Source organism: Dryobates pubescens, chromosome 4, assembly GCF_014839835.1.
Source record: "Dryobates pubescens isolate bDryPub1 chromosome 4, bDryPub1.pri, whole genome shotgun sequence".
Classification (NCBI taxonomy): Eukaryota; Metazoa; Chordata; class Aves; order Piciformes; family Picidae; genus Dryobates; species Dryobates pubescens.
Genome location: NC_071615.1, coordinates 11,381,153 through 11,404,299, shown reverse-complemented (window position 1 = coordinate 11,404,299; position 23,147 = coordinate 11,381,153). Strand labels below are relative to the sequence as shown.

Sequence of the window (23,147 nt, the reverse complement as noted above, 5' to 3'; positions counted from 1 at the left end):
CTGGCACTGCAAAGCTCGTCACATTTGGGATAGTTTACTGAAAACCTTTTATTGTAATCAAAAAAGTGACATTAACAGAGGGCTGCAATGGACTCTGCAACTCAGCCTGCTGGCCTTCCCTACCCCAGGCCAGCTGCTTTCTGCCAGGCAATTTAAAAAACAAACAAAACAAAACGAAACAAAACAAAACCAACCCCCCCCCAAAACAAAACAAACCCCAAAATAAACCAAACCAAACGAACAAAAAAAAGAACCCAACCATCCTCAAATGTGAAAACCTTCACAGTACAGTTAAAGTCCACCCCAGTTCATCCACGGTGGTTAAAAAGAGGGGCCCCAGCCAAACCCCTTTCCATGTTACACGGTCACAAGTCACGATTCTGTACAAAAATGTTCACCTTTATAAAGCTCTGATGTAAAAATCAAAGAATCAAGCAGCAATAGTTTAAGTGCAGCACAGGGTCTTTTTTCATCTCATTATGTACAATGCTCCAATTGGTTTTACATTTTAAACAAAATTTAATACAGATGACTTAGGAATTAAGTCACTTTTGCACCGATCTGTCGCTCTACGTGGGGACAGATTTCACTTTTTGGTCGTCCTTCTCTTTATCTTTGCTCTTCTTGGACTTCTTCTTCTTGTGTTTGTGTTTTTGGCTCTTTTCCAACTCCGTTTCGTTCCCCAGGTGTTTCTTATGCTTCTTGTGTTTCTTGTGCTTCTTGTGCTTCTTCTTCTCTTTCTTCTTCTTCTTCTTCTTGCTGTCCTGGCTCTCCCCGGAGCTGGCGCTGCTGCTGTGGCTCCGGGTCTGGCTCTCGGATGGGCTCTGACTGCGGCTGCGGCTGACGCTGGGGCTGCTCTGGCTCGGGGCTGCTTCAGGCTGCTCCACCGCAGCAGGCGCGGCCGGCTCCTCCTTTGCCTTCTCCACGGCCTTCTCCTTGGGCTCCTTCGGAGCCTTTCCCGCAGCCTCCTCCTCTTTGGCCGACAGGTTGCTCTCGCTGTCGCTCTCGTTGTAGTCTGGCACAAAGGCAGCCTCGTCAGTCTCTCTGGTGAGGTCTGAGGAGAGCCGTGAGGAGCTGCTGGCCTGAGGCTTGGGCTTCATCACGCTTTTGTCGTTCTGCCCAGGCAGGTTCTCCTTCTCGCTCTTGACGTCGGGTGACTCCTGCTTCGCAGGGGGTTTATTACCACTGGGCTCCTTCTCTTTCTCCTTCTCTTTTTCCTTTTCTTTCTCTTTTTCTTTCTCCTTCTCCTTCTCTTTGTTGCTCTTCACCTCAGGGACGTGCTTCTCCTTCTCTTTTGCCGGGTTCTTCTCTGGAGGTTTGTGCTCCTCCGCTGCACGTTTGGAGTCGTGAGCTGCCTTGTGCTCGGCCTGCTTGCGCTCACGTGAGGGGCTGTAGCTGCTCCTCTTGGCCTCTCCAGCACCTTTCTTGGAGGGCTCTGCCCGCTCCTCCCTCGGCTTGCTCTTCTGCGCCGCCGCAGAGTCCCTGGTTCGAGAGGGGGACTCTTTCCTCCTGGCCGACTCGCTCTTCTCCTCCCTGCGCTTGGAGCTGGAGTGCTCCCTGCTGCCGTCGTGCTCAGACTTCTTGTCGCGGTTGGGGGTGAAGTCTTTGGTGGTGGCCCCGCGGCCGGCGTCGTGCTTCTCCGAGGATCTGCCGTCTTTGGAAGATTGAGAAACGCCTTTCCCATTGCCCTGCTCAGCTGCCCGTTCCGAGTGGTCCTTCTCTGGCTGAGTACCGCTCTTCCTCTTCTCGGAGGCGTCCTTGTCTGGCAAAGGATGATCTCGGTCTTTGGCTTTGCCCTTTTCGGTCGAGGCAGAGCTTTTGGAGCTTTTGGCCTCGTGCTGGGCGCTTTCGTAGCTCGCCTCCTTCACAGCCTTCTGCAGCTTCTCCAGGGGCTCCAGCTCCTTTTCACTGTGTTTGATAGGGTTTGGTGCCTTTGCACTAACGTTTTTGATCACGCTGGCGGGTTTCCCTATGCTTGTGGGCACCTGGGTAGTTTTAATGTCCTCCTCCTCAGACTCAAAGTCATCTTTATCCCACTTGGACTGAGGGACCTGGATCATGATGATGACATCCTCAGCAGGGGCTGTGATGTCATTGTTGTACTCCTCCATGGTCTTGATGACAGTTCGTTTGGTATCTGGCTTCTCTTCAGCCTTTCTGACAGGGCTTCCTCCAGTGGAGCTGGTGCTGGGGGAGAAAACAAGGGGTTAGTAATGGGTGAGACACAGACCCACTGCTTCTGCAGCCTTCAGCAACTGGGCACTGATTCAGGGCTAAATCTTCAGGGCCTTCAGACGTTCAATTAAGGGAGCAGACAAGAGAAAGGCCGAGTCCACCAGCCAAGATTATGAGCAATCAATTAATTATCTAGCTACTATGTATTTAATTAACAGGCATGAGATGATCAGATTGGGGACTGTCTGATCTGCTAACTCCTTCATGTCCTATTTCCACCAACGGCAGAGAAATTAGATCCATGTTCTTTCAACATGGAAGCAAGCAATTATGGAGAGGGATGCACAAGGCAGGGCTGCTCCTTGTGCCCTACTGCTGTTCTTCACAGTTTGTACCTTTTAAAGCTTTTTAGATTATCAAGATACTATCCTATGTCTCCAGGGATGCCTGAAATGGTTTCAGTTTGCTTAGTCCTGAAAAGGAAGCCAAGGGAGGAAAGGAGGGAAGCCAAGCGGGAAAAGTAAGCTAGGAAGAAGGAAGGAAGGAAAGGCAAGCTGTGCACTATGCTCAAAGCTAAGGCCACTACAATGTATTGGAAGCAAGGTGCTGTTCATGACGAGTCTAACTCCACATCACCCTGCCAAAAGTACAGCAGTACAGTAAATGCAGATTCTTCCATGGCATGGCCATGGCTGTATCTTGGCCTTCAGCAATAAGCTGGCTTTGAAGGAAGACACAAAGGCACCTTAGAGGCAACAGGTAACAAATAGAAGGGGAAAAAAAAAGGTCCCATCAGTAAGGTTTCAGGCTGGTGAAACAATGTGAAATGAGCTAACCTCCTCCGTTCCCTGTACAACATGGACTCTCCTTAAAGGAGATGTTTGAAGGAAGACACAAGGGCCACCTTACAGGCAACAGGTAATGAATAAAAGGGGAAAAACAGGTCCCATCAGTAAGGTTTGAAGTTGGTGAAACAATGTGAAATGAGCTAACCTTCTCAGTTCCCTGTGCAACATGGACTCTCCTTAAAGGAGATGTTTGAAGGAAGACACAAGGGCCACCTTACAGGCAACAGGTAATGAATAAAAGGGGAAAAACAGGTCCCATCAGTAAGGTTTGAAGTTGGTGAAACAATGTGAAATGAGCTAACCTCCTCAGTTCCCTGTGCAACATGGACTCTCCTTAAAGAAGATGTGGTGGTGATCCAAGTACAGGAAAGCTCAATGACTCCTCACTCATTCAGCACAGACTTAGCTGCTCCTTCTATTAGACACACCATTTTTGGAGAGAGGAAAGAAAGGAGAAGGTACCTGGTGTAATCCACAAGGGTTGAACTGGTTCCATCAGCCGCAGTTACTTTTCTTCTGGCTTTCCCCTTGGTCTTCTCTTGTTTAACTTTGCTGCTGCTGGGCTCAGGTTTCTCAGCAGGCTCTTTCCCCGGCGGCAGGTTCTCTGTACTCACAATCTTTTTGCCAGTTTCTCTGTTCAGTTTAATCTTCTTTGCAGGGTTGTTGAGAAAAGCAGATTTATCCTTCTCCGGAGTCCGCTCACCTTTGTCACCGTCGGGTTCAAGCTTCCCCTTCGGCGACGTCTTTGACTCCGCGCTTTCTGGTTTCGAGGTCTTCGCAGAAGTGGCCTCGTGCTCTTTATCCACCTTTTCATCTGCCTTCCTTTTCCTTTTCTCAGGTTTGGCATCAGAAGGTTTGCTTTTCTCAGCAGGTTTCTTTGACTTGTCCTCCTTGTTGGAGGGCTTCTCCGACTTGGTTTCCTTCGGATGGTCCTTCTTGGCCTTCTCCTCCTTGGCTGGTCTGGTTTCCGGGTGATCTTTCGTGGCTTTTGGGTGAACTTTGCGCGGGGTACCAAGAGCCTTCTCGTCCTTCTGAGAGGAAGATGTCTTAACACTGTCTGTCTTTGGCAGCTCCTCCTTGGTTTTTTTGGCAGGAGGTTCTGCTCGAGGAGATTTCTCGCGGTCGGTGTCCACCTTCTCTTGGGAAGCTTTTGCTGGTTTTACCACAGTGTCCTTCTTCGGAGGAGCAGCCGCTTCTGCTTTTCGCTTTGTCTTCTCAACCTTTGCTTTTGGCTTGTCCTTCTCCTTCTTCTCCTTTTCAGACACGGGTTTGAAAGCAATAGAATCTGCTTCCATGGGCTCATCCCTCACGGGGGTGGCATCATCTCTGCTGGGCAGCATGAACAGGGAGTCTGTTTTCACATCCTCTGCTGGAACCGTCTCTCTTGGCTTTCTGGCGCCTTCTAGCAGCTCGGCACTGGGGAACCCCTCGTTCTCATCCCCTTTTCTCCTCTTCCTGTGCTTTTTATGCTTATTTCCTTTGCTGTCTCCCAGGGGATTTTCCACCTCCTTCTCCTTTGATTTTGTAGGATCTTTGATGCCATGGCTCTCTCTCCCAGGTTTTTCAGGGTAATTCCCAGCTATGTTACGAGTTCTGTGGCTCTGCCCACCAGGATAATCCTCCCTGCGCCCGCGAGCGTAGGGGGAGTTCTCTCGTCTGGTCCCAGGCGGACCAAACCTATCCGGAGAGAAGTTCTCTCTGCTTACTGGAGGCCGAGGCTGGGCGCCGACCGCGTAGCCCTTGTAGAACTTCTCGTACCACTCTCTGTAGTTCCGTTCCCACTCTCGGTATCTCTCCTTCTCAAAGGGGTCTCGGAAGTCAACGGATCTGCCATAGTAAGCCTTCATATCGTAGGGGGGCACTTCCCTGTATCTGTTGAAGTACTCCCGCTCCCCTTCCCCTTGCGGCAGAGTCCGCTTGGTGGGAGACTGGCCTCTGAAGGCTGGCGACCTGGAGCGCGAGTGGTACCTCCTGTAGGGCGGGGACCTGGAGCGGGAGCGGTGGTAGCCGTGGGAGCGAGAGCGGGAGCGGTAGTTGCGGCTCTTGCCTTTGCCTCTGCGGGGGTACGGGGGGGAGCGCGAGTAGGAGCGGGAGTGGGAGCGGCTGAAGGAGCGCGAGTAGGAGCGCGAGCGCGAGGAGCCCGAGCGCGACTTGGAGTAGGTGTAGGAGCTTCTGGAGTAGGACGAGGCGCTATAGGGAGACTTGGACCTTCAAAGCAAGCACAACAGAAGAAGAGCTGCAGTTAATTCACAACAGTCACTCTGCACAGGGCTTTTTTTTCTTTTGCTTTTTTTTTCCTCCTCTCAAATCTGGTTTGGTTTCTTTTCTCCTCTCCATATGCTCATGTCAAAGCTTCTTTCAGCTGCTGACATAAAACTACTGCAAACTGAAAAACCTGAGAGCACAGAGTTTCTGCTTACAAGACAGAACAGCTGCTGCTTTGTTAGTGGGGGAAAAACACACAGGAAGGGTGAGTCTGTTTCCACTCGCTTCTAGCCCACCAGCTACCACAGCTACTCATTGCTTTGGGGTGGTCTATACTGGCCTCTACTGGTATGGGAACCCGCGGGTTTTCACTGCGCAGCACCTACACGCATGCAGATCATTCTTGTTGCATAAGATGCAGAAAGAGCAAGTCTTCACAGCTCCAGTGCACCACCAAACATCCAAACCCACCACTCCGCCTGAAGACAGCGCAGCTCAATTCAAAAAAGCCAGCGTAGACTATTCAGCTTCGCTCGTTTGCAGAGGACCTGCGACGCTTGACTACAACCCTATGCACAAGGCTATTTCAGCAACGCCTCTAGCAAGGGTCTGCACACAGCTCTAGCTCTAACCAAGGCTAGGGACCACTTCAAGAAAAATTGTCTCTAAAAGCTTCTAATCTCAGCCTCTAGTAATAATACAGCTCAATGCCACTACTCTAGGAAAGCTACTGCCAGCACTACAAGTAGAGAGCTACTCAGACTCCTGCCCAAGTCATTTTTGGGGACAGAAAACATCTGCTACCCCAAGTTCTTTTTCAGTGTTACTGTTTTGTGTAAGGAACCACTGCACGTGATTCCGTGAATATTCATTAGAATCATTCCTCCTCTCCAAGCCCTTCACTAAGGTAAGATTTCCTTACAAACATGTCTGGCCTTTGAACTCCTAAGGGAAATTTAACAAACAGGTCTGGTCTTTGAAGTCCTAAGGAAAATTTAACAGTGTCAACAAAAACCAAACCGGTGAAAGCCACCAGTCTGCAGTCCAGGTTAAAATCTCTCCATGTGTCCACGTGAGATAAACAGACGAGGACATGAAGACAATGTCTCTCAAGCTCCTCCAAAGTGTTCTGAGGTAATCACAGAACGACAGAATCATTTTAGTTGGACAAGACCTCTAAGATCAAGTCCAACCATCAATGGTCACAATCAGAGTAGGGGGACACACAAAATCCAACAGCTACCCCTACTGAACTTCCAGTCTCCTCCCAGCTGGCAGGAGGTGAGGGATTACCAGGAAGCTTTAGTAAGAGGCACCTGCTCCTCAACTCCTGCCAAATGGTAACAGTCAACCGTAATCCCTGCCGTAGCTGAGCTAGTAACCTAGATTTCAAACTCCTGTCACTGCTAATCCCTGCAGTGCTCCAATGCATCTAACAGGGAGGTGGAGTAGGACTCCTCCTGCCTCTTCTAGCCAATCTGCTTCTCCATTACGGACATGTAAAGCAGTTACCTGGAAAACGAACGCCTACGCTCCTTTTGAATCTTTTTATATTCCATCAATTCCTTAGCAAAATCATTTGTAAACTCATCAAGTTTGGACTTTTTCTTTTCCCTGTTAAAATAAGTTTGACCTTTATTACAATGATAGTTTGACCTTTATTACAAAAAAAAAAAAAAAAAAAAGACAAAAAAAAAAGACAAAAAAAATAAAAGGAACGACAGAGAGAAAAAAAAGAAAGAAAAAAAAAACCAAGACATCAAGAAACCAACAAAAAAAAAAGAAAGAAAGAACCAAGGCCAACATGAGAAAATGTTCATCGCATGCAAACGCCAAGGGTGCACGATCCTAGCTCAGCAAAACCGAGGTGGAACTCCTGAGGAGAGGGTTTTAGGGCGAGTTTTAGGTTTACATCTCTCTTTGGGTTTAGTTTTGCACGGGTTACTGGCTGCCAAGGTGGGGAAAATAGCTGGGGGGGCAAAGAGAACCCCACAGCGCGTGGTGGGCTTTTTTGGCTTATGTCAGGTGCTCCCGAAACACAGACACGACAAAAGGCCGCTTCGCCCAGCCGATACTTACTCCTCTTTCAGTCTCCGCTGCTCTCTGTAAAACTCCTCCCTAGAGAGGGGAGGTGCTTGTGTCGTTGGGATGGTGTTTGAGTGCCCCGCTGGTACTGCTGCTGGGACCCAAGCTGATGATATGTTTGCAGGAGCTGGGGGGTATCCTGGAGGGGGGACAGAGTACCCAGCAGACGGAGGTTGGCCAGGTGGAAACTGAGGAGGAAACTGTGGTGGTGGTACCCCGGGTGGAAGAGGAAGTGCGTGGGGTGGTGGAGGATACAAGGGAGGTGGAGGCACAGGCACAAAGACTGGTGATGATGCTGGTAGTGCTGGGGCCTGAGTCCTTTGGGAACGTTCGCTGTGCAGGCGTCCTCGATTTGAACTTTAAAGAAACCCAGAAACACGTGTCACTGTTTGGCACTCTGCCCCGCCTCTGGGGAGGCCAGCGAATGAAGCAGCAGCACGGTGCCCAGCACTTCTGGTTCTCAGCTTATGCCATCTCCTCCCTGCTTTCTCTTCACTTCAGCCTACACCCAACTCTTCATCCTCAGACTTGCCTTCCACATCGTTAACCCCAACCGTTCCCTCAGCCTCCTCCTCTCACACTCAGCTTTGTGACTCTGTACAGAGGCTGCTTGGGTGTAAACCAGACTCCCATCTCCCACGGGCCACAGACCCACTGCTCCTTCGCCACTCCTGACCTTCAAAGTACAGTACAGACAGCACTTCTCTCAACTGGTTTTAACCTCTCCTATGCAGGTTTCCTGTGCTGTTGCCTTGTGATGATGTGTTTGGCTTGTTCTCATCCCTGAATTGTTATCTTCCTACTTATGGAATCTGAAATTTTAGACAACCTGTGGGATGGATCTTGGCTTGTGCTTTAAGACTTTATAGACACAAGGAGCCCTTATGAGCTGTCTGTAACACACAGACACCAACAGGAAGACCTAACTTGCCACCACAGTAACAGGTAAGACAGACTCCTCTCCCTCCAACTGAGAGAAAGCAGCCTGGCTCTTTGAGAGGACTCATCTGAAGGAACTGGAAGCTGCCATACAAGAACAGCTCCAATAATTTGCTCATTCATCACCAACAAAGTTGTTAAAGAATGTTGGAGCCTGATTTCTATTGGGAAATCAATTTCTTTGGCCCTATTGAGCCAGTAATCAAAGAGTGGCTTTCCATCTGATCTTTTAATTAAATTTTTGTGTATAATTATGGTTTCCTCAAAATTGGTCATGTTTCAGAGTCCTCTTTTCAATTATACACTGAGTTTTATTCTCAATAATCTCACTGCAAGCACAGATCTCCTTTGTTAAAGCCAACACACATTAAGCTGTTTAAAAATTAATTACCACTTGTATTCTCCACAACTATCTGTGCATACTCATTTCCTTAGAAGCAGGCTGTGGGCTAAATTCTGTGCTACAGCCTCATTTCACAGCTTACAAGCAGCAATACATGGAATTTCTGCTGGATACTTACAGCTCCCAGCCTGGTCTGCCACCTGCCGAGCGAAGGGTGCCCGCTCTCATGGGGTGACCTGTGGGAGCAGGGATAGGAAAAAGAACAAAAATCCCAACAGTTACTTTATCTGAAGAGTGATTTTTCAGAGAAGAAATCCTAAGGTTACAGTTACTTACCAGTTGTGGGTATGGATTGTCCTTGAGGGCCCAGAAGACTTGGTATTGCTGGCTGCCTTAGCACGGGAACCTGATAACCCTTGTGAATAAATGCAAACAGTTAGCAACAAGCTCTGCTACAGGACAAGAATCACTGCAGCTGTTGACATAAAACTTACCTTCTCTTCCAATAAACTGCTGATTGACAGAGAGGAAGTTTTAGAAAGGTCAGCAGACATCAGAGCAGGAGGTAAAACAGTATCAGGATCACTGCAACAAAACAAAACCCACTTTAATTCTTCTCACCTTGTTTTGAAGGGTTGCTTGAAATATTAAGCCCAAGCTGAGAAAAGACTGACTACTATAAATGGAAAAATAATTAACCCCCCACTCTCCACTAGATTTACAAGTGTGAAGTTGGCTGATTCCAAAGGAAGGACTGACTAGGAGTCACTTCACACTGCCAGCACTTGAAGAGGAAGCTCACTGGAAAAATATCCTCTGAAGTCAGCAGCACGTGAATGGGCTAGAGAATGTAAACCCCACACACTGAATGTCAGGTGTGGAAGGTGAAAGAACTCAAACTCCACCAGGAAATGTTTATCTGCTCCTTTAGGGGCTGCTCTTTTGGATTGTGATCCTTTGTATTCATGGTAAAGCTGAGCCTGAGCCTTCTGGACAGAGCAGCTGTCTACATTGCAGGTGTAAAGAGGAATTATTGTAAAGACCTACAAAATACTCTCTACAAAACCTGACTGCACTGTGTATTTCTGAGGATGACTCTGACTTACCAGAATGTCTTTTCCACCCATAGTGATTCTATGGGATTCAGAAATACAGAGAATGGAAATACCATGGGGGAAAAAAATCATTGCACCAAACACCTGGTCAGCTTTACCTGCAATTGTGCTTTCCCACTTTTCCTGAGAAGACCTCCTCAGTACTACAGAGAAGTGAACACACTCAAGAAGGTCTGACATCACTAAGTGGTTGCTGTAGGAGTTTCTAGCCACTTAGAATCACCCAAAAAATCACAGGATATCTTTGGTTGGAAAAGACCTCCAAGATCACCCAGTCCAACTTTTGACCCAGCAATGAATAGTCCATGCTAAGCCATGTCCATAAGAAAAGGCTCAGCAGGCTCCTGGGGAGCAAAGGTTCAGGGTAAATCTACACTGAATGACTGAGAAATGCTTCTGGGACAATTCTGGCCCAAGGCACACAGATTTGATCAAAGTGTCCTTACTCCAAGTGAAAGCAAAAAGCACAGCTTCCCAAATGATCTGCAACTCTGACTGATCATAGAGAAATCACAAGCTGAGAAGCTCAAGCATCCAGCTTCAGCTTGCTAGTGTCTCTCACGTTCAGGCACAGATTTACTCACCGAAAAGGTCCATCGGGCTTTTCACCACGGAGGAGGGACACTGCTGGAGGGAGATCAGAGACAAGGACGGAATTGGGATTTACTGGCAGCCCAGGTGCCTGACCAGGGCCCAGGGACGACAAAGCAGCTGAACGAGAGGCCAGAGAAGCCAGCGGGATCATGAGGGGATCCTGCTGCCTGGCCATGGCTGGCCGCATCAGCGGCTGCAGGTTGCGCGTTATCGTTTGTCTCATCAGGGGCGGTGGAGGTGGAGGTGGTGGTGGAGGTGGTGGCTGCTGTTGCTGCTGCTGCTGCTGCTGTTGTTGTTGCTGTTGCTGCTGAATCTGCTTACGGAGCCTCTTCGTGTAGCCAGTTTCATTTTTGAAGTTGTTCACAGCCTAGAGGCAGAAAAACATTTACAGAAAGCTAACATGAAGCTTCGGCAGAGACACAAACAAAAGCTCCTGAGAGGGAAGCTGCTGGTGGATTGCTGCAAACGCTATTAACCCCGAAACAGATCAGGACACAGATGCATCAACACATCACATTGAACACTGACAGCAGGGACTGGGAACTCAGAGTGTCTGCATTTCTGTGTTAACACTGAATCTGAAGTGAGGCAACGCAAACCATGCTCAACAGAAATGTGACCTGAATTTGCCAGACTCTCAGGAGTTCCAAGCCCCTGTAACAACAGGTAAACAGCCTGGAAAGCTAACTCAGTTAGCTTTCCTTAAGCAAGATGAAATTGCTGAGTATTTTCTTCCCTTCCAGCTTTTCCCAGAGAGCCTTTTCTCACCCCCATTTGCTGTGAAAGCCCGTTCCCTTACCTGGCGGAGGAACTTGTTGGCAATGAGAGCATCTGGAGAGACATCTGTTTGATGACACGTTGGACACGTGTGCTCCTCAGATTCCAGCAGTGCTGTTCTAATACCTGTCATCAGAATGAGGCAGATGGGTTTTGTTAGGCAAGCTGAGGAAATCTGGGGGTTCTCATCAATTCTAATAACATCTATACAATTGATAGGTGAACAGGGTCTGGAACTGAGAGTATGAAGCTAGAAATGTTCAGTTCCAGGCAGGCAGCAAAATCACTACAGATTTGCTACTGATACACAAACTATTGTACCATTTGAAGATGAGGAGCAGGCTGGCCTTGATGTTTTAAGTAATCCTTTTTCCATTGTCTAGTACAGAAAGAAGTCAATAACTAAACCACTGCAAAACCCCATTAGCAGGGTTGGAGTTCTGGTTTTAACTGACTCTCCCCTGGAAAGGAATGTGGATTAAAGGCCAAACCCTGTTTGGTACAGTTCACAGGGAGTCCCCATAGGTGGATGTGTACTTGTGTGAGAGAAATACCAGTAGATAAACTCAGTGCATTCACAGAAACCTAGAATGGCTCAGGTTGGAAGGGACCTAAAAGATATCTACTCCAACCTCCCCCACCATGGGCAGGGATGCCTCTCAACTAGACTCAGGTACTCCAGGCTTCAACCAAGGTGGTCCTGAACATTCCTCAGGGCGGGGGCATGCACAACCTCCCTGGGTAGCCTGTTAAAAGTCTCACCAATCCTTGTACTGAAGGAACTTCCTCCAAAAATCCAGTCAAAACCTACTCCCTCTCAGCTTCAAACCAGGGTTTTAAACTAGCTGACACTGTAGCCACCCCTCAACTTTGCACTCACTCATCCATCCACCTGCAATGAGTATTTAAGTAGAGAGGGAAGAAGGTAAAGAAGCTTTTGTGTTCCCCGTTATAGAGGAAGAGTTCTTTCCTATTCTGGCTATATTTAAGTGCTGAAGAGAACTGGCAGGACCAAAGCACTGCTCTTATCTCCCGTTTCTGCCTTCAGCAGCTCAGATGTGATGTTTTCAGCTCTCAAGGATGGCAGGGACACTCACACTCATCGCAGTAGCTGTTTCCACAGCAGGGAATAACAACCGCATCTGTCATGATGTCCTTACAGATGAGACACAGCAACTCATCTGGAATAGGATCATCTTCTTCTGAGGAGGATGATGGATCCTCTGGTAAAAAGGGAGGCTTTTCCTTCTTGCCTATAGCATAAGCTTCCCTAGAGGGAGGGTGGGAAAAAAGGAAAAAGTTAGAGATGGGCAAAGGGAAACTTTTCCAAGGATTGGATTTTAGCAAAGGAAGGTAAGAGCTGGGATTCCTCTCACTCCACATCAGCCTTCTAAACTGCAGACACTTAATTACAGCTACTTTTCTAGACTAGAAGAGGCAACAATTTTCCTTTTGCAGAACTCTCCCAGTTAGGGCACATTTCAGCTGGTTTGGCACATGGTGAAGGTCTGCTCTTTGTTAAAAACCAGAAGCAAAAGGAGCTCTCAATGAGAGCAACTCCAAGTATAAACACCAGAGATTCTGCAGCCAACCTCCAGGGGTAGCAGCACTATTCTATTTTTATTAGAAGGCATCACACATTTTAAGGTTGACTCACAAAATTGTTTTGGTTGGAAAAGACCTCCAAGATAAGAGTCCAACCTTCAACCCAACACCAGCATGGCCATTAAACCATGTCCCGAGGTGCTATGGCCATGCATTGCTTGAATCTCTCCAGGGATGGTGACTCTACCACCTCCCTGGTTAGACTGTTCTAATCACTCATCACTTCTGCAACAAAGAAATTTTTCCTTCTCTCCAACCTAACCCTCCCCTGGCACAACTTCAGGCCTTCTCCTCTCCTCCTATTACCTCAGACTAGGGAGACCAAATCCCACCTAGCTCCCACCTCCTTTTAGGGAGTTATAGAGAGCAATGAGATCTCTCCTCAGCTGCCTCTTCTCCAAGCTAAACAACTCCAGTTCCCTCAGCTGCTCATCACCAGCCCTGTTCTCCAGCTTCACTGCCCGTCTCTGGAGCTGCTCCAGCCCCTCAATGTCCTTCCTGTGAGTGAAGGGCCCAAAAGTGAAGCCAGTATTTGAGGTCTGGCCTTACCAGTGCCTGGTACAGGGGGGCAAACCCTGCCCTGCTCCTGCTCTCCACACCATTGCAGATCCAGGCCAGGATGCTTGGTGGCCTTCTTGGCCACCTAACCACACACTGGCTCATGTTCAGCTGCTGTCAACCAGCACTGTGAGGTACAGCAACTCCTCTCCTTAATGACAGCTGCTGGGCTGCTTGGTTGCAGCGCCACAAGGGCATCACTCACTCTTGGCCAGCCCAAGGCTCCCCGCACTTACGCGTCGATGGTCGGGATCGCGTATTTGCCGGTGTTGGTCAGCATAGCACCCTTGGTGTTTGGGTCTTTAACCTCCATCATGAAGCTCCTGGGAATCCCTGTGCTCTTTTTAATTCTAGGAACAGACTCAAAATTTTTGTCCTGTTGAGAAAAGAAATGCAGACACATCTCATGGCTGATGCTTCAAATGCCATTCCAATGGTTATTTCAAGCTGCAAAACCTCTCCTGGTACTCAGGGTAAAATGTTTTATTTCCCTGACTGAGTACAGCCAGGATGTTCTAAAGGCTTCAGCAGTGGTTTGAACTCAACACTCTTTGGCTTAACATCAGGTTCCTCCAGGGTGAAACATCCCTTAGCTCACCAGAGAAGAGTCACAAATCAGCTCCTCCTCCAAAACACTATTCAGAGGGGAAAATTAATTCCAAGCTCTGAAACGTTCCCCATCTCTACGTGAACGTTCAATCCACACCTCAGGCACATCCACACAGTCACTACCACTGAACAGTATTGATATTCAAGCAGAGACTTGTGAAATTACTGCATGCAAATATTCAATGGCTGGGGTCAACAGCAGCATCAGCTTTCTAGAGCAAACACTAAAAACGGTCAACTCTCATAAAAAGAGTTAACCACCCCCAAACCCAGAACGCTTTCCAGTAATCATAGAAACATAGAATCAGTAAGGTTGGAAAAGACCTCAAAGATCATCAAGTCCAACCTGTCATGCAAGACCTCATGACTACTAAACCATGGCACCAAGTGCCACATCCAATCCCCTCTTGAACACCTCCAGGGATGGGGACTCCACCACCTCCCTGGGCAGCATATTCCAATGGCCAACAACTCTTTGTGAAGAACTTTTTCCTCACCTCCAGCCTAAACTTCCCCTGGCACAGTTTGAGACTGTGTCCTCTTGTTCTGGTGCTGGCTGCCTGAGAGAAGAGACCAATCCCCTCCTGGCTACAACCTTCCTTCAGGTAGTTGTAGAGAGCAATGAGGTCTCCCCTGAGCCTCCTCTTCCCCAGGCTAAACCATTCCAGCTCCCTTAGCCTCTCCTCACAGGGCTTGTGCTCAAAGCCTCTCCCCAGTAAGATTGAATAATATCAAATGTATATGGAAAAAAATACCAAAACACACATGGAAGAGCTACAGACATATTTAATGCCCATAACCCAAAGAGAAAAACCTTACACTTCCAGAATCATTGTTTTGGTTGCAACAGACCTCTAAGATTGAGTCCAACCATCAACCCAATGCCACCATGGCCATTAAGCCACATCCCCAGGTGCCATACCAAAACCCGCTACATTTCACCCCAAGAGAAATAATTCTTAACTGCCCAGGTAATAAAGATTAAAAGCCAAGCAACACCCAAAGTACCCCCAACTTCTTACCCCATTTGTTGGGCAGTTCTTTATGTAGTGGCCAGGTTTCCCACAGCGGAAGCAAGTATACGATGGTGGAGGTGGGCCCAAGGGTTTCTTCATGTAGCTAAAAGTTTTGGGAGAAGGGGGGAAAAAAAGACAAAGAAGGCATGAGTGTGTGTCTCTTGTTGAAACAACCAGCTCTACAATTTTTTCATCATCTTCAGAGGAAAGAATTGACACTTACTTGACTGGATCATATTCATGGCCAGACTGTGTCATCATAGCTTTAATTTTATCTTCCTCGGAAGCATTGGCTTCAGCCAGATTGGCAGTCTGTTTAACAGGTAATTATTTGACACACACATTAGAAACACATTTAAGCCCACACAGCCAAAGACAACACCACTCATCCAATCCTGTAAAGAGCAGCACAACTCTAGCTGAGGTTGCATGAACACAGCTGCTTTATATAAAATCTGTTTGTCCTGAAGATGTTCTGGGGAGTCCTTATGCCATTACATGATGTTTACGTGCCTGCCAACCTACTTGAAAAAGAGCATTCTTGGGCACTCAAAACCTTAGGCTCTGTTTGTACCTTACATCAAGACTTGTGTAACCAATCCAATTTTCTTCCAAGTGGGCTGAAGCTACGTGGAGACAAAAATATGCACTATCCAGTATTTTGGACCTGATTGTTAAGCTCCAGACTATTTGAAGGAGAAGCCATCCGCTGCCCGTTTAATTCAGAGGTATGCGAGCGTTGTTATTTACATTTTGCAGCATTAAAAGGACACACAACTCGAGAGCGGGGGCAGTCGTTTCTGCTTGCTGAAATGCACAGCTTCAGACACAGAGGCATTAAAAGCAATCAAGCCTTTCCATAATTCCCTCAGCACAAGATTCTGGTGAGCAGAAATTCGCCCGCGGCGTGGCTGCAGGCCGCCCAAGCTGCACGCTCCTTCCCCTGCTCACCCTGGTTAAATGACTTAACCGCAGGAAGCAAAACCTGCCACCTCTTTCTTTCTTTTATTTCCCCCCCAGTTGACTGTGTCCTTTTAACACACAAACTGTAACATAAACCTTCTGCAGAGCTAGATCTTCAAATTATTGATTGTTTTTTTTTGGTTGGTTGGTTTTTGGCTTTTCCAAAGCAGCATTTGCATCAATGTTTTTATTACACACTAGTCCAGATACAAGCAGGGTCTAAGGGAGTGACTGCAAACGATTTGGACCTTCAAGCACCTAGCATTCAAATCAACCACTCTTTTTGTTTGTTTGTTTTGTTTTTCTTTTTCTTTTCTCTCTTCTGGCTTTAGATGCATTCATTCACAAAAGCAACCAACTAGTTTCAACATTTTATTTAAAATGGTTGTTTCAAATACACAGTTATTTGCTTGACAGTCAACATAATCCAGATCGACAGCTACGAAATCATTTCCATTGACAGGTACAGAAAGCTTTACAGATTCTTGACTAATTTGTTTGAACCCAAACAGTTTACAAAAAAAAATAAAAATAATTAAAATTAAATAATAATAATTATAATAAAAAAAAAAAAACATCTCCAAAAACCCACAAAAACATTAGTAGGAATAGACCAAAATTCAGAAGATGGCATTTAATACATAGTAATCATAAACCAGAGAACTCTCCACACATTGCCTCCGTGCTAAGTCGCTCTGCACTAAAGAGGTCAGAGTAAGGCACAGGTTTGAGCTGCTGAAAAGTTATGTTAACTCTTTCAGAACAACTCAGGAAGGTAAATAAGTCTCAAAAGCTGAACTGTGCACACCACAAGTTGTCACATTTGAGAGTAAAACTTCACATGAGTTTACAGAGCCGAGGACACATTTAGGGACAGCACTAATGGAGACCCAAGTTCTTTTGGTGGCTTCCCTTCCAAACTGGGGTTTGGGGGTTGTGCCAAATTTGAATTGCTGCGGTGAGATAGGGAAGAAGTTACCAGTGGGAAGAGATTTCTCTCTTGGAAATGGGACTCCAGCTTTGATTTTCAGAAATAAGAACTAGCTCTTCTGCACCGGGCCCTGCCTTCTCTGCTCTCTGCAGCTGTACAGCCTAGGAACGCAGCTGGCTAGCCCTACGCCTTCGCCCCAGGAGCAGTCACTAGTGCTTTCCCAGACAAAGTTACACATCGGTGAGCAAAAAAATGCAAGCAGTTCCAGAGCAAAACATGGCATTACAACAGTTTCAGAAGGTCACAGCTGCTAATATGCCACACACACACATTGGTATATTCCTATAAACAATGAGGTACAGTTACACAATTTACACGGTCTGCGTTCAAACAAATTAGCTGGGGGTGTCCGCTGCAAACCTACTACAATGGGCGAGCTTGTGCAGCATTCAAAGGGTGGATCTGTAACTGTAATGACTAGCAATTCAGAGAGAGCCATGCAATTGTCCATGTTACAGAAAGGCTTCTAGTTTGGCTGTTGCAAACCCCCTCCCCCCCCCCGCCTCCAATGCAATGTCCATAACTTACAGCCAATTAAATTCTTCTGTAAAAATTGTGTTAGTTTCCAACGGGAAAATTAACGAAAGGTATGAAAAACGGTAAACAGCTTCTGAAGAGCTTCTTCTGTGGGTCTTGAGGATGAGTAATACTGCAACATTATGTTGAGGCTGATAAGGTACTCCCCTTCTATCTTCCCAAACTGGGAACTACTCTTTACAGGATAGTTATCCAAATATACACACATTTTTCTTTTGAGAAAGTTTAAGCAGATAAATAAATACTTTTAAGTGGTTAAAGGCTTGAATTAAAGCTCTGCTCAAATTACAACAATTATCCAGCTAGAGATCACAGAATCAATTTAAAAATAGGATAGCAAACACGTTTTTTGGGTTGTTGTTTAAAGTATTTGACAAGAATATATATATATATATATACCTTAGTAAGCTGGGCCAGAGAAATAGATGCAGAAGAGTCATCAATCTGTTCACAAAAAATTAAACACATATTCAAGTTCTACAGTCAAAACATAGCAACAGTTAACCTCTAGTAGTCTGTAAATCTGCACTATACCCTCTGAGTATCATTGCAAGAGGCATTGCCAACCCCGGGTCATTTGTATTTAAAGGCTAAGACAGCTTAAGGGAGCCTGGATGTGGCTAACGAGGAGGAACTGAAATAACCAAGCCCTCTCAAGATCAACTTATTGCCCCAGAATATCTCAGAGAGGGACCTCTGTCAAAAGCTGACAGCTGCTTACGAGTCAAAGGGGTAAGAAGCTGTCAATTCTCAGCTGAGGAGGATTTAAACCCAACTATTTCTTTGAGAAGGAAGCATCACTACAGGACACTTCAGGGTGGTTTGTAACTGAATTAGTTCATGTCTCACTATGCACATGGCTTTGCTTTTAGGAAGGCAGCAGCTGCCTGGCAGAATAAAGCACAGGCACCTCAGCCCTGAAACTGGATCTGCGCCCCTCCTGCAGTAAGGTTAAAAATGTCAAACTCCCCATACCCACAACCCCCAAATAACAACCACCAATCTTAAAACATCAGCCACAAAGCTACCCAACCACTTCATCTAGAAAAACCCAAACCAGATTAAACCATTGAAATGGAGGTGTTTGGAGTAGTCTAGAAAATGGATTGCTTCTATTGTCTTAGAGCACAGCCCACACTGTCCAGATTGCTTTGGGAAGTGGGACAATTTGCTATGTAACTTACTATTGACCAAACCAATTTTTTAACAGCAGCCCAGTATTAAAGGAACAAAGGCAAGGAGGTGTAAAGCATCCTGTTGATGAGGAAAACATGGATTCAGAGCACATTCCCATCTTTCTATCTCCACTGCAACCCCACTCCTCCCTCCCAGCTGCAGAAGTGGAACCCCCAGGCAGCAGTTAGCAGCGCAGTGTTCAGAGAGGACTTAACTGGAGTGCAGGGTAACTCTTCCCTAGCTCTTTTCCCAATATACTAACTTGTATTATATCACAAGCAGCAGTGGAGCTGCCAATAGCAAAAAAAAAACCCACACCCAAACATCATCAGAAAGACATTTAAAAATCACTGCTTATGTCTTCAGTTGCTCAAAAATGTAGACAAGAGTTTCACAGGATAAACTGAAGAGCTCTCCTCAGGAGGTCACTGAATGGCTCAGGAGAGAGATTAAAACCCTTCCTTGGCAAAAGCTCTTGTCCTTTATTACCTGATGAAGTGGAAGAATTCATGGGAGCTGTTTTACCAGACTCCAGGAAGACAAAAAAAGGTAATAAATCTACATGCAGAAGATGATTCCTGACTCCAGTTAATCATTACTTCTCTGCATGTGCAGGGAAGCACACACAACATCACTGTACTACTAACTAAGCGGTGCTTGGAAGTATGCCTTGGGAAAGGAATGCCCAGTTCTGGAAGGGCAGACCTGCTTCCACTGCAAGCCTTACCAGAACACTTAGCTTTCCTTCTTGCCAGAACATTTTGTACCTCATTCTGTAAAAAGAAAGCCTGAGCAAGTGTTTTGCAGCTCCGTGTGCCATTCTTGTCACAGGTGGTGAAACAGACCTATGCTCTCTCAGGGCAGGCACAGCCACAACCATTCTGTGGTTTGGCAGGAGCAAAGGAGAGGCTAGGCAAGCTCTCCACTGGAGTTAAGCAGTCCAGTACTGACTGTAACTCAAACATAACAGTTAATCAACTATTAATGAGCTCTTGCATCTTTTTAGGAAGCAGCTACTGCATGGCCTGCAGGCAACAGTCTCATTTCTTAAAGGAGGTGCTAGCACTCCTTTCTACTGAAGACTTATAAAAGCAAAGAGAATTAATGTACTAGTTAGTACATTTGCCCAATGGCCATCTTCCAGTCATCCTACATCCCTGCATCTTTCTTTCTGCTGTTAAATTTCTGCTCAAGTATTTCCAGCTACTCCTTCCAATCAGTCAAGCACAAATAACATCTCCATGAAACTTGTATACAGCCCTAATACTGCAGAAGAACTGAAAATAGCCCAGAAAACCCTAAGCCCCAGCATCAACAATGTATTAACTCCCATTTCTGCAGAAGACTAAGCAAGAACTAACAGAAATCAAGTGGGAAAGGGGACAGAGAAGAGAAGGAAAAGGCTGATCTCAATGCTGAAGTGCTACACCTGAATGAGAGCAATTTCTTAGAACCCATCAGCTTGGCTAAGCTACAAATTCAGCCAAGAAGGATCACTCCAAGGTTAGGCTTGAAGGCACTGTAACAATGGTCATGACTCTCTGTACTTTAGCAGCCTCCAAGGACAAATACCAGCCAGTGATCCTCGCAGTGACTCAAATAGCAACACTAACCCAAAAAAGGATCCACCTCCTTGCTTTGGCTGTAGTAACAGGAGGACAGCAGCACAGATCTGCAAGTGGAGGCTGCCAGCTAACAGAAGAGCAAGAAAATGAAGAGAGTCAAAGGAGAAGCTTTGTGTGCCCTTGGTTAAAAAAAAAAAAAAAATCAATCTTCACTGATTTTCATTTTGCTGCTTCACTGTCAAACAAAAATTGGCAAACTCTCCAGGGATTTATTCCTACCACACTAAGATCCAGGCTCTGCTTAAAAATCCAGATAGGAATGTGTATGAAAACCAAAACAAAACCCACCAAAAACCAAACAACCCCCACACTTTAGGCCAAGACCTGAGGTAGCTTTAAGAATAAAGCTTCTCCCACACTGGGAGAGCCTGAGGCTGCTCTGCTGTTACAGTGAGAGACAGGACTTGGAAAGATTGATGCAAAGATTCCTCTCTATGGCTACCCACAACCCAAATCAAGTTCCAGCCAGGGCACACGAGGGAAGGGGTTTGCTTGGCCTTTCTTCTCCTTTAGTTACCTGTAACTAACACTAAGTCTTCCCTCCCACTCCAGGATTCTTCCTTCAGACACCTATGTTAGCTTGTGGTAAGATGCTACTTAGAAACATAATACAGACATGCCAGGGAACACAGGAGGCTAAAAGAATGTTAACTTTATTTATGAACATGTGATTGGTGTTTATACACATGCTAGTAAACAAAAAGAAAAAAAGAACTGTTTTCAAGAAATTAAAACCCATCTGAGTTAGATCAAATACTATCAACGTGGTTCACATCAATGCATTACATTAACTGCTAGGGTCACTGGGCCAGTTAAACTAACTCAAACTCACAATGAGAGGCATTCATGTCCAAAAAGGAATTCAAATTGTTCAGCAATAGAATAAGGGTGCAGATTTAGACTTGGTGGTTTTAGACCTACACACACAGAGTGTTGAATTTGAAGCTGTAAAGCATTCCATGGGAATCAGAGGCTGCATTCTTCACAGAACACAGACCCAGAGTGCAGGAATTTCTAGATCAAGTTCTCCTAACAGCTTATTGAGTGATCAGATCCAATGATCCAGGGTTAGTGTAATGCCTCACACCATTCTAGTGAAGAAAAAAGCAGTTATACTTAAAATAAAGATGAAAAAAAAAAATCAAAAAGCACACAGTTATTTTCTTTATACTCTAAGGACTATTTTGAAAGGCGGAGTTTACACACAGCGTTCGACCCGAGTGGCAAATCGAGATCTAGACCATCACCAGTCAAGTATTTCAGTGTTATTTAGATTGCAGCAGCACAACAGCAACGTTTTCAAGCCTACAGGAAAATGCTGCCCCTTGTCCAAGTGTCAATTCAAAGTGGTGGTATACTAAAGAAAGGCTGAATTGGGGAAGTTAAAGTGGCATCCGACCCCCCAGGTCACCCAAACTCAAAAATGTAGTGCAGGCAGGAGAAAAATGGCAGGGGGCTTTCACCCACAAAGGCACCAGGCTCTAAGCTCATGCCAAAATTTGTACTCCATATTTGCATTTGCAGACAAAACTAGGAGACTAAACTTCAGCAGATGGAAGTGGAAAAGATCAAAAGGCAGAACTTTAGAATACCACTTTGCGTAGCAACGATACCCAAACCCCCGGCAACCTGTGCAAGACATTCACGTACTCAGAGGGGCCCAAACAATAGCACTTTGGTTACAACAGCTTTAGGAACAAATACTCAGGGAGTTAAGGACGTGGAAAGGGATAGTTTGAGCTGCACAGAGCTGTCCTCAAAATGCGTGGGATACGCTGGGTTTGGTATTTGTTGGAATCCCCAAGGCAAAAGTAAGAAACAGTCCCAGGTTTGACAATGGTTTCTCAGTGGTTTTTGATAACATTCTCAAAAACCATTAGGCCAAAAAAAAAAATTAATTAATTAAATAAATAATAATAATAAAAAAAAGAGTTCTTTAAAACCAAAAGCTAAGTGATACAATGTGAGAATGGCAAAAAATACACTCCAAACAATTTTATTGCAAGAAACAAAAAGCACACAACAACCTATACAAACATACATATTACTAAGCTAGAGACAGACAGATGTAGAACATGGCACCACGTCCTGGGGTGCAAACCTTCAGCCTACAGGGTCTAAACCAGACCATACATTAGCTGTACAACCCCGAGTCATACAGGAGATGTTCTAGCAGATTCAATATGAAATACAACCAATATTCACATCAGAACTGTGCAGATTACTCAGTTGGTCACTATGGCTGGATCAAATACATAGTATTGACAACATACACTAGGTTTGACTGGAAAAGGAGATTTAAGTTAAGGCTTGGGAAATTATTAATGAAAGGCTACGTTGCTTAGAATTAAGTGCAGTGTGTAGAAAAAAGTGTGAGATTGTGTTTTTACATACTGCTTTTGATGTTCCACTCACTGGCTCAGTTCGGCTTCTAGAAGAAGAAACAGAGGCGGTTAGCATGGAAAGGCCAGCGCCCGGACGCACAGCACACAGCAGTGAAAGCAGACCACAAAACCCGCACTCACATCATCTTCCCATCCTCTAGGGAGTGTGGAGATTCATTTGCATACATAAAGTTGTTCTTTCGGTACACTTAGTGCAACTCAACCAACCCCCACCCCCCCATCCCCAGTATCCCATTTCTGCTTTGACACAGATGAGGACTTACAAAAGAGAACACAACAGTGCAAGAGGAAGCCCTCAGCTATTTCGTCTCTGCTATGTAAGTACCAGAGAGACGAAGCCTGCACTGCAGTTTTGTGCTCTTAAATTCTCCACCAGCAAGTGCAAAGGCAGCTTTAGCTAACCTGTATGTCTCTACTACTACAAGCACTTTAATCATTAAGAAAGTTTCTGAGAAAAGTGACAGTTGAGACACTCTCAAGTGCAAGTTCACTTAAGTGAAACAAAACTCAGCCATCTGACAAAGGAGTAACATCAAAAGGTCAGCAGCATCGTCTCAGAACAGAGGTTCTCTGTGGAAGCC

The 23,147-nt window shown here is 45.9% G+C and overlaps 1 protein-coding gene across 5 annotated transcripts in view; it reads right to left on the bottom strand.

The window, feature by feature from the left end:
* Positions 1-253: 253 nt before the first annotated feature.
* The window catches only part of RBBP6 (RB binding protein 6, ubiquitin ligase), a 34,263-nt gene continuing 11,369 nt past the window's right edge, over positions 254-23,147 (bottom strand). For 3 of the 5 annotated variants that reach the window (XM_054180553.1, XM_054180554.1, XM_054180556.1), the window contains 15 exons: positions 22,556-22,592; positions 17,760-17,804; positions 15,093-15,181; positions 14,876-14,972; positions 13,481-13,620; positions 12,179-12,351; positions 11,104-11,207; positions 10,295-10,671; positions 9,090-9,180; positions 8,932-9,010; positions 8,774-8,831; positions 7,308-7,670; positions 6,741-6,842; positions 3,486-5,231; positions 254-2,187 (listed from right to left, as the gene is read on the bottom strand). In XM_054180553.1, the coding sequence (XP_054036528.1) occupies positions 570-2,187; positions 3,486-5,231; positions 6,741-6,842; positions 7,308-7,670; positions 8,774-8,831; positions 8,932-9,010; positions 9,090-9,180; positions 10,295-10,671; positions 11,104-11,207; positions 12,179-12,351; positions 13,481-13,620; positions 14,876-14,972; positions 15,093-15,181; positions 17,760-17,804; positions 22,556-22,592 (5,119 nt within the window). In that variant the 3' untranslated portion in view covers positions 254-569. The remainder of the gene's footprint in view (positions 2,188-3,485; positions 5,232-6,740; positions 6,843-7,307; positions 7,671-8,773; positions 8,832-8,931; positions 9,011-9,089; positions 9,181-10,294; positions 10,672-11,103; positions 11,208-12,178; positions 12,352-13,480; positions 13,621-14,875; positions 14,973-15,092; positions 15,182-17,759; positions 17,805-22,555; positions 22,593-23,147) is intronic. The other 2 variants (XM_054180555.1, XM_054180557.1) reach the window with 1 other exon arrangement.